This window comes from Armigeres subalbatus, chromosome 2, assembly GCF_024139115.2.
Source record: "Armigeres subalbatus isolate Guangzhou_Male chromosome 2, GZ_Asu_2, whole genome shotgun sequence".
NCBI classification, from domain to species: Eukaryota; Metazoa; Arthropoda; class Insecta; order Diptera; family Culicidae; genus Armigeres; species Armigeres subalbatus.
The window spans coordinates 390,549,860-390,560,661 of record NC_085140.1 but is presented as its reverse complement, the minus strand read 5'-3'; the positions used below and the strand labels follow the sequence as shown (position 1 = coordinate 390,560,661).

At 42.1% G+C, this 10,802-nt stretch overlaps 2 protein-coding genes across 2 annotated transcripts; both read right to left on the bottom strand.

Annotated features, from left to right (window-relative positions):
- Positions 1-3,323: 3,323 nt before the first annotated feature.
- Positions 3,324-3,918, bottom strand: LOC134217377 (uncharacterized). Its single transcript, XM_062696117.1, has 3 exons — positions 3,845-3,918; positions 3,473-3,781; positions 3,324-3,397 (listed from the first exon to the last, which is right to left on the bottom strand). Exons 1-3 carry the CDS (start codon positions 3,885-3,887, stop codon positions 3,381-3,383), a joined length of 369 nt encoding a protein of 122 aa, XP_062552101.1. The 5' UTR covers positions 3,888-3,918; the 3' UTR covers positions 3,324-3,380.
- Positions 3,919-4,531: 613 nt separating this feature from the next.
- LOC134210193 (uncharacterized) lies at positions 4,532-9,975 on the bottom strand. Its single transcript, XM_062686220.1, has 8 exons — positions 9,780-9,975; positions 8,694-8,864; positions 8,270-8,635; positions 7,598-8,208; positions 5,580-7,475; positions 5,297-5,493; positions 5,125-5,252; positions 4,532-5,064 (listed from the first exon to the last, which is right to left on the bottom strand). Exons 1-8 carry the CDS (start codon positions 9,973-9,975, stop codon positions 4,532-4,534), a joined length of 4,098 nt encoding a protein of 1,365 aa, XP_062542204.1.
- Positions 9,976-10,802: the final 827 nt, after the last annotated feature.

Below are 10,802 nucleotides of genomic sequence, written 5' to 3'. Positions count from 1 at the left end.
GTAGATCGAAAGGCCTTACTCCAGGGATTTCTTGGATGACCAAGAACATATGCTGTGAACGCATTCTGTTCTTTGTACTACAGAGAGCATGTACCATATTTGAAACCGGAAAATTGATCTTTAGTTACGCGTGTAGATCAAAAGGCCTTACTCCAGGGATTTCTTGGATGACCAAGAACATATGCTGTGAACGCATTCTGTTCTTTGTACTACAGAGAGCATGTACCATATTTGAAATCGGAATATTGATCATCTACGTATCCTTTCTCTGTACCACAAGGAGCATGTACCATACTTAAAACAGGACTGCAAATCTTTGTTCCTGAGCTCAAGCCATTTCTTGGATAACTGGATGACTTATCTGTGACTTCATGCAGAATAACTATCATTTCGGTCAATTTTGAAAGTCAAATTTGAATGTTTATTTCGGTTCCATTTAACAAAAATTTTAAACAAATTTTTTAACAAAAAAATGGTTTTGATTGTGCTGCCATTCAGTTAAATGCCTCAGTCTGTCAAACAACTAACACACATGCTTAACATGTACGTGGGTAGTGCTGCCAACAAATTTCAATTATGAAATTATTTCTCCTGTTTCAAACTTTTGGAATAGTAGAAAATTTTAGTATGAATGACGAGTGTGTATGAAAAATATTTATTTGGAAGGCTTTACTTTTATTACGCTAGCGGAAAATAATTGAAAAACCTACTTTTATTGACTGCATGATGTATTATCAGATGTGTAACATAAGATTATTTTAGTTCAAACCGCCAGTTTGGCAATGCGTTTTTCGACTATAAACAAGGCGACGAAGAAAATAAATTTCAAACGCTCTAAAGTTTGAAAAAACAGATCATTTGAACGCCTTCCGGTAGTTATTTTACAATTATTTTTCACTTGAGCAATAAACATTGCTTTTATTTAGTGCGCAGTGAGAAATTTATGTGAAAAAGTGCAGTGCAAATCAATGAATTACGTTGATTTTGTGCAAAATTGTGCAAAAAGTCACAGTCGCAAAGTTAAATTTAAATGTATTTCAAGCAAGTAACACCAGAATGTAATTTAAATGAATGCAGATCGTAGTGTACACTTTTTTCTATCTCGCCAGATGATTAGTTTATTATGTTAGTGTACAATTCGCGAGTATTTAGTGATTTAGAATTTGATATGACGAATACTAGCGCCATGGACGAATTAGCGCATAACCCTACACACGCAAAAAAAAAAAAAGCGTTCATGAATTCGTGAACCAACGAATTCACGGTGTATTTTTTCGTGAACAACAGCCACGGATTCGGGAACACAGTCACGTTTCCTGGAACGTTCTGGAAAACGTGACTGGTGTTCTCGAATCCATGAATTAAATCACGGTGTATTTTTGCTGCTTCACGAATTCAGGAACGCTTTTTTTGCGTGCATCCAAACAGGAATTGCAAGAAAATCTGGCACCTCTTGCCGATTTATCTAGGAAGCAGATGGTACATTCCGACTAGAGTATCAAAACCACTGCAGGATTTGGTTTTCAAATCCAATACGTGCCTCATCCATATAATCTGCGCCAAACACAAGCCAAATATTTTTTTTTAATCAGAGGAAACTGTACAATATTTTAAATACACGTGCATTGTGAACAAATTTGATAATTCACAATACTGTTATCTCTGTTTCAAAATATATTTGTTTCTCATAGAGGATTTTTGGTTTATTTAAAGAGACAATGTGATATACACTTTAATTTTAGGTTTTTAAAGAAATGTTTTAAATATCAGCAATGGCCTTCCTCTCATTTCTGGGAACGATTTGATTGCAATATAAAACCTAGAGAAAAATTGAAGTTATGTACACTCGACATCCCACCAAGGACTGTGTGGTTTCCTACGAGCCGAAGCTCATGGCACCGCCCGGTGTTGTGCTTGAAGAGCGCTGTCAAGGATCAACTGGGTTGAAAATTTGTACTCTTTGCGCGAGCAAGTGCTTCTATCGACTGTACGCCATCAGAAATGTCCTCTGCATACTTTCCCCAACCGATGTGCTTCGGATAGAAACAAAGTGCTGTCGATAGAAAAAGATTGATTACGTCAATTGGATATTTAGACTTCGATTGGCAAATGATCACTACCACGGGGATCTTGGACCACCTTCCAAGTACAGTTCAACAATAATGAGAATGAGCTCGAATAATTGAAAAGATCTAGATGGCTGAAGGAGTCATTCGTTTATTTACTCCTATACAGTACACGGCATATAAAAAATCAGAAGGGTTGTGTACAAGACACGACCGCAAGGTAGACGTTGGACAACGTAAGGATATTATTATAACATAATACGCATTGGAAATGATTATGGTTCTGAGATTAGTGCTAGCTAAAGTATTATGGTTTTATTGGTTAGAACATGAGTATAATTAAAGTATGAGTATATGAGACACTAGCTCCGGATTCGATTACCTTGAGTGAAAGGCACTTCTTCAATATCGCAATAGGATAACTGCTCGGACATTGTTATACAATAATAATAACTTCCGCACCACTGAAACCAGAAATTCCCACGAGGAAAGGCGTTCTACAACAAGCATAGGGATATCGCAATCCAAATTGAGGGGGATTTTCTTAACTCAGAACATTCAGACATTCGGGGAAACAACCAAGTACAATCTAATACGCAGAGTATCAATCTCGATTGAACTGACCAGAGTAGTTCACAAAATGTGTGCAAAATCAAGCAAAATCCTCCGAATACATGGTTTTGCACAAATTTTGTGGACTTCACATACGCGACACAAAACAGGTTATCATAAACTCAGGTACGCCACATTCTCTCTATCGTCAAAAATTTTGGTGGCCCTGAAAAGGACCGTTGGTTTGTGTTTGTATGAAGCCATTTTAAGTGTTGCGAATGGATGTTCTCTGAGGATGGTGCTTCTTCGAAGGGTCGTTTGTTGTACTAGTGGTTTGAAGGCGATTTTGACCGCAGCACCGGAAATTTAGCTACAACATTGACATTGTTATATCTGTAAAGAGGTTTATGAAATTGAATAATTGAAATAGATTGTTGTGAAATTGCTTGTTTTAATAAACATACCATATACACTGTGTTGAATAGAACAGCTTCCAGGTGATCGGACATTGCCGAAATGTAGCGCCGAGTTGACAGCGTCACGTCTAGCTAGAACAAGGCAGAGCTCAACCGGAGGAAGGCCGAGACCTCAACCGGCAGAGATACCCCGGCAGCAGAAAATGGTTGTGATGCGAACGAAACGCTATCGTCAGACCCGGGCCATAGATGAAGATTACCGATATGGATCGAGCTATCAGAAGGAACCCAACAAACGAATTTGGCATGGGATTGGCTGCGGATAGTTGATGATGACGACCACATCTCATTCTAACTGAGATTCTAATGAAAGTTGAAAGAAAATATACGGGGTAATTAGTATAACGGTCATTACTTCTATAATATCGTTAAACTAACCAGACGGCGCAGCAAGTATCGAAAGTATTGGTCGATGATATGAAAAGTAAGAACAATATCTCCTACAGTCCGCACCAATATTTCGCGTGAATGTAAGATCCAAGCATGTTCCACCAAGAGTGGTTGATTGCGAAGGGTCCGATACCAAATCCAAGAAGAGGTACTGCTTCATGAAGTCGATGAACTCAGCATTCTCCTCTTTTGATACATCAATGTTGAAGTCGCCGGTAACAACTATGGGCATGCTCATTGTCGCGTACATTATAAGGTTCCGCGCCAAAAAGAATTTCTTCTGCTTGGTTGTCGTACCTATTGAATAAAAGTTGGCATTTTAGAGAAAGTCAAACTTTACGAAAGTATTTTATAGCCTACCTGGTGAAATATACAGCGAAATCAAGAGCGTCAAACTACCCATAACATGCACCTCCGCAGCGCACACGTCACCGTATTCGTCGGCAAGCCCAAGTTGCTCGTCGTAACTATCACTGAGCTTCTTCATTGTGTGGGCAATCGCACAAGTGGATCCCGCATCGCGTTGGAAGATGGCCACTCCTGCTGCCCGCATTCCAGAGCGCTTGGCTTGGGCAACACATGTGTATCCTGCGATTCCGGACAATGCTCCATTATCCTCCTGCCAGGTTTCGCTAAGCGCCAGAAGTGAGTACATGGTCCGTAGCGATGTCAAGTGAATGAGCACCAAGACTCTGCACATTCATTGACACTAGTACAACACCAGTACCTTTACCAGCTACGAATTGCATCATGTCATCGGCAATTGTGCTTAGTCGGTGGTTTGACAAACGCTGCATTTCGGTGCGAAGTTCCTTCATCTTCGGAGAATCGCTTCCCTTTGCATGGTGGAATTTGAATTCATCTTTGGCATTAGTCAGAAACAATCCCTCCAGAGACGACACTCTAGAGAGGCCAACATATACAAGTTGTTGCTCCTGTCCTCTGTCATAACGGTACACAATTTGGGGAAATGTACCACCTTGTGATTTATGTACCGTTAGAGCGCACGCCGGAACTATCGGGAATTGAACTCGTTTGCACTTCATGCTACCGAGGGTGATGTTCGCGGACCGCCTGGTAATCGGTGTCCATTGTGGCTGCAAGACGCCTGGCTTTGAAACACACTAAGGGCCTGGATTTTACCCTTCGTGTCGCTCCTATAGCTTCGTTCTCGAACATGAACCAAAGCCGAACCATTCGCTGTTCTGGTTCATCTTCATTCAGCTCGATGTGCATGAGTTGGCCGATCGCACCGTTAACGATACCATCATCTACCTCAACGTTTGTCGTAACCATGTACGGCATGCCGAGAGTAAGACGCAGCAGATAAGGCATGCCACCAGCCTCCACAACACTCATCTTATGAAGCTTGTTCCTGGCACTTACTAGCTGCTCATTGTTCCGGTATCCAGAGAACACATCTTCAGCTATACAGTCCACGCCGTCCGTTTCCATCAGTACCTCGCTATTGTACTGGTCGACGTCGATGTTACGGTGGAAAAGACGTACAGCATTCGGGACGTTTTCTCTGCACCATTGCACTGTCCGGAAACGACTCTCGATCAGCTTGGTTTCTTCGTCTGAAAATTAGATTAGCTGTTTAGAAATAATGTCAAGAATATAATTAGTTTAAATTTTACCTGTCAATCGTTCACCATTTCCAATCTTCGTCAGTACGGCAGAAAACTGCTCGTCACTCTGCCTCATGACTCGGACGAGAGGAAGTATCGTAACGATTGCCAGAGTACGGCACCGTGCATAGAATTTGCTGGTGGTTTCCAAACAAATCTAGCGTTCACCGGCGGAAGTTGCCGGAAGTCTCCAACGAGAATCATGTTCATGCCACCGAATGGATCGTCATATTCCGCCTTAATATCTTGCAGCCGGGCGTGAACAGTATCTAACACATTGGCACCGATCATGCTGACTTCATCGACGATGATTGCCTGAACATGTGCAAACGCATTTCGGTACAGCTGGAGCGTTTCAAAACTCAGCTTGAGTTTTGTCTGCGGGACATGGTTAAACGAAAAGCCGAATGGACCGTTGTTCCGCCAATAGCAACAGCAGCTTTGCCAGTCGAAGCACAAGCAACATATGCGTTGTTCTGTGCATTATGTGCTTGACTGAACCTGTTGTATGTCTCCATCAGTATTCGCAAGGTGAACGTTTTGCCGCTACCAGCCGGACCCGTGAAGAAGATTTGCATCGGCTTGTCGTTATCGTCGAAGCTATGCATTGTGTGGATGACGTGCAGAATCAACGAACGCTGTTCAGGATTCGTGGCTCGAACCAGTTCACAGTAAGCCTGCTTGCTCATGATATTGGACCGCTGTTTAACCACGGCGTTCAATGCATGAATTGGCAGGTTCTGTATGTCGTCGTCGTTCGGATTCATGTTTATCGCCCGGATGTACTCGTCGTGCTTGTCCGTGGTGGCTTCCTGATCCTGATCAGCCTCCATACCACACATACGCAAATATTGTTCGACAGTGTGTTCCAGGTTCAACTCGCAGTCGTATATCTTTCTTTTCTGCATCAAGACGGTTTCATGCTCATCGTACAACTGTAGAAACTTGTTGCAATCGAGCACATCACACATTTCGCTACGGAATGGAAGGAATAGTAACACCATCTCACGCTTGTAATCGTCGAGCTCTGTCATAGCGTACGCACGCCACCGCAATACGCGTGCAATGTTACGGCGATTGTAGGTGTTTGCCGACTTTTGCGCTTTCGTGTAGTAAGCAGCGAATTCAGCCAAACAGACGTCCTCAAGATCCCTGCGATCTTCGTATTTCTGAATTATATTTGACGTCCATATATCTTCAGAATCATCGGGAATTCCTTCATCGTCGATCTGTTGCTTACGCTTCCTGGTTTTGGTCCTCTCATGTGGCCACATGGTGGGAATAAATACGACTTTTCGGCTGGCCTCGGACATCGGCTGGCGGAGCAGATACCATGCGGCCTCTTGCGCTGACATTTCTACCGAATTCAGCATTTTAAGGCTCACTTTCTTCAGCAGCGACCTGTAATCCTGATCCGGAAACTCTTCCTGCAGCTTCACAAGGTCCCGATGCAAACTACTTATGCCACGATTGGTCTTGTTCACGTACTCGACAACGTACGCAGCACACGAATACTCCTCAAGGATAAACTGGAGGTCCATGTTTGATCGCAGGATATTTGCTATCCATGGGTTAAACGGGTTCGTCCATAATTCCATCATCGCTCGTTTCAGAAACACTGTAGGTCGACTTATCGAGCTGCGAATGACGTCAAGGTAGTACTCGTGTGAACAGTTGCACTCTACGAGGAATTGATCGAGCGTGTCGAACAATTTCGTCTCCAGAACATTACGCATCGTGATGGATCGTGCTCTAAGTTGTGCCCTGCGTCCATCGTCCCCCGTAAGTGGCAAAAGCACTCTTGTACGGTCCATGGGCCAATATGGAATATTGAACCGACAGCTCTTATCGTTACGCTTGAAGCACGTGAACGTATGCTTGTGCACCTGGTTAGCGTACGTGTCTGGCAAATCAGTCGAATCAACGGAGCATAGACTGTCAATCAGTTCTACTGTTTTTGGCATGTTCTCCGAGATCGGTTCACTTGGATCCTTGTTCAGCCAGATTAGAACATGGGCGTGAGGACTGCCACGATGTTGAAATTCAATCCGCTTGAAGTAATCGACAACGCGAAACTTCCCAAACGGGCTGTATCTGGACGACTGAAGCAGCTGCATAATGACGTCTACAAGCTTGTTGAAATACATGCAGCATGTCACCGGATCCTCGTTCACCAGAGTGGCTCGCTGCAATGCCGATAGATTCTGAACGTCGATGACACTATTCCCACCGGACAAGCTTTGTAAAGTTCGCAACAGGTGTGGCCATTTGGTCTCACTGGCACTCAGGGTGAGGAACATAGTTGGCTTCCCTAATTGCCGGATCATGGCGAACAAATCGTTCTTACGCTGTTGCCAGTACTGTACGGAATTTGGAATCGATTTTAGGAATGATAAATTCCGATCGACGCACTGCTCCAGGAACACCTTATCATCAAGCATGGCCCGTGTGATATTGGCTGTTCCCATACACTTGAACGTACATTGCAGCCCTCAGATACCCGCAAACGCAGAATCTTCATAGCAACGTATAATACATGCCTGGGCTTGGCAGCTCGTCGGTCACTGCGCCGCAGTTCACTGGTGGCCATCATATACGGCGTCACCCGTACTTCCGGATTGTAAGTCCTCGGTTGCCACAAATGTACATCCGGGAATGATAATTCTTCGGCATGCTCATCGTAGATGATCGACAGCGGAACTCTGTTCTGTGCCGGAGCAATCTCCAGACACTTATCCTCATTCCAGAGGAGTGTTTGCTGCTGTCCTATAAGCAATTCGACATCATTGCTATTTTCGACCGTGTCAATTACATCTTCCGTAGTTTGTGCTGCAGAATCGATGGCATTCAACTGGTCCTCGTTGAAAGTTATACCGTATCGACGATACAGTGGCGTATTCTCCAGGTACTGCAGCCAGGCTTTGATCGTCCCCTTCTTCACAAATCCTGACAGATAGGCGGACTTATGTATCAAATGCTTCTTAATGGAAACATTGAACGCCCTGTCATCGTCCAGCTGGCGGGGAAGCTCCTTGACCATTTGATCCACATCTACAGGTACATTAATGACCTGTCCGATTATGCCATAGCTCCCTAAAATGTTATCAAATGGTAGTGAAAATATTTGCATTACAAGAAACTACGTAAAATTTACCTGCGGCAAAACGCAGTCGCCGAATTTGCATGAAAGGCAACCGTGGCGAGATCAAACGCTCTGCAATCGGATCGAGTTGTGGAAGTGGTGGATTCGTAGGAAATTCCGGGAACCGAAAACCATTCGAAACGGCAAGTGACGGTACATGACCGCGTTTCAAGTTGGCATGGCATGTCTTACATGCTGGAATAGTTCCGACAGTGTTGTTTGCTGTTGCCAACACAGCCACTTCGGCGTTGTTAAGCGGCTTTAGGTCATTTACAAACCACAACCGGTCACAAACACCACATGGGAAACCAAAACGATTTTCAACAAAACGTTTGTTGAACTCTGCTGATGCTCCTTCTAGATTCGGATCGAATGGTTCTACCGGATATAAGAGTTATCAACACTTTGATTTGAATTTAAATTTGTTCTAACTAACCCTGGCTAGCATGCTCAGCAAAAGAGATGTCCTCTTCTCCTCTATGCATTATAGGTACCGGTGTGGCACGAACAGCAATAGATGGTTGTGAATCACACAACGAAACGTCGCCATCGCTGAGATTATCGCGGAAGATGGCTTCTTCGGGAAGAAAGCGCATCGGTGGAAATACTACAATACGCAATACATTTTTGACAGATTCATTATTCGTGAAATTGTTACAATGTTGGAGACCACGTTTATAGTAAAATAATTTTCTTAGTGTGAATATGAATGACAATATAAGTTATTGGCAATAAACGAATTATTTCACTATAATAACACCTACCTCTTCGTCGAAAATATAATACCTATCTGATATATTTAATGACACAATATTTAATCTCGCAAATTGTCTGTGATATTTGGTGCCTCGGTGTGTCTCATAATATTCAGTGAACTGATGTAAATTAAATGTTTGTGATAAAAGTGAAAAGTTTGGATGGCTGATATTCAATTGACAATTCAAAGTATTTAAACAAGTTTATTATTCAGTCATCAAAGGTTCTTGAGATATGTTCAGTCCTTTCTACTTTTCAAACTTTAATACTGATGAAAATGTGACAAAATTCCGCTTACAAATGGCAAATTATTATTCTGTTAAATAAGTTTTGAATGATTCAAATGGTTTCGAAAATATAATAAATTTTTAAATAGTAGTAGTATTGAAGTATTTTACTCCAAACATGTAAAATTTAATATTTGACGTATTATGAAAAATTCACCATTTACCAGGTAAAAAGGCATTTGTTCAAAATTGATTATTCTTGCTGCTATAAAATTAGAACGAGGAGAGTAGAAATTTCAGCATATTTCACAGTGAAAATTAAACTCATGTTGAAAATATGGTATAACATTTCAAGAATTATTGAAATGCAATTGAAATCCCATGCTAGTTGATTATTTATGAAATATAAATAAAATAAACTATTGATTATTTATTATAGGAATAACATAAAGTGACTGTGATATTTTATTAATTAAATGTGATTGTTTTCATTGTGAGATATTTATAGTGAAAATTTTCAATTTTTTAAGATTTCCTACCTCGAGTTGAAGGGCCTTCTCCAGCGTCCCACCCAGCAGTGGATGACGCTTCACCTTTGGCTGCCTTCTTCTTCGCTCGATATTCCCGAGCTCGTTCAGCAGCGGTTCTTGGCTGCTTGGGAGGGTCATCCTCCCGTTGTTCCTGCGTGCGTTTACGGTAGTTACGCACATACGTTGAATTCATGTGTTGTGACATGACTTCTTTCACTCCTAACTTCACTAATTTCTCACTTATTTTCTACTCAGTAGACCGAAACTCGTTAAACACTGAAAAGCACATACGCACTATGGGGTTTAGAAAGGTAATTGTCTCTCTATTAACACTTTGTTAATGAATATTGATGTTTGTGTTAGGGAAGTGCATCAACAGTAAACGGTTTCAGGGGCTTCTGTCATCACAAATCGATCATGATATGCATTTTGAAGGAAAATTATCTTGGCTCAACCTTCTCTTTTGTAAAATTGTAGTTCTGAAAAGAACCGAATTATTCTCCATGAAGCGCCTTTCCGAACACTAATAGGCAACAAAACCAAATCAGTATCTTGAAATAAAATTTCACATTTCTGATACTGATGTCATCCATGCGGCAGCATCTCCCTCCGACGCGTGCGACGGAAACTTTCTGCGATTGCCAAGCAATTAATTTTCACTTTGAACCAAATTCTTCCTTAACCTTCCCTCTTATAGAATGTTGGGTCCTGAGAAGAACCGAATAATATATGTAAATAATGCGCCTTCCGAATTACTAACAGCAACCACTCAACAGTCCGACACGCGCTTGTGATTCTACTACCGAAGTCAATTTCCGCTGTGGCCAAGCGATGATGATTTGTCTTTGATGAAAATGTATTCTGCTCAACCTTTTCTTCAGGGAAAATTGAGGTTCTGAAAAGAACCGATTGATATACAATAATGCGCCTTCCCAATAAACTGCAACAAATCCAGATCCAGGTGCTGAGAGCGCTTGCCGCTTTCCTCGCCATATCGAACGAAATGGATCGCGCGCGCGGAAAGCAATTTTC

What these genes read in the sequence shown, in the direction of transcription:
- LOC134217377 (XM_062696117.1), bottom strand. Translation starts at nt 3,887, where the DNA reads ATGGGTAGTTTGACGCTCTTGATTTCGCTGTATATTTCACCAG. An exon ending in TTCGCTGTATATTTCACCAG is followed by an intron (nt 3,782 to 3,844) that starts GTAGGCTATAAA and finishes TTTATTCAATAG; the next exon opens with GTACGACAACCAAGCAGAAG.
- LOC134210193 (XM_062686220.1), bottom strand. Translation starts at nt 9,975, where the DNA reads ATGTCACAACACATGAATTCAACGTATGTGCGTAACTACCGTAAACGC. An exon ending in GCGACTGCGTTTTGCCGCAG is followed by an intron (nt 8,209 to 8,269) that starts GTAAATTTTACG and finishes ATAACATTTTAG; the next exon opens with GGAGCTATGGCATAATCGGA. An exon ending in ATTCTCGTTGGAGACTTCCG is followed by an intron (nt 5,253 to 5,296) that starts GCAACTTCCGCC and finishes GGAAACCACCAG; the next exon opens with CAAATTCTATGCACGGTGCC.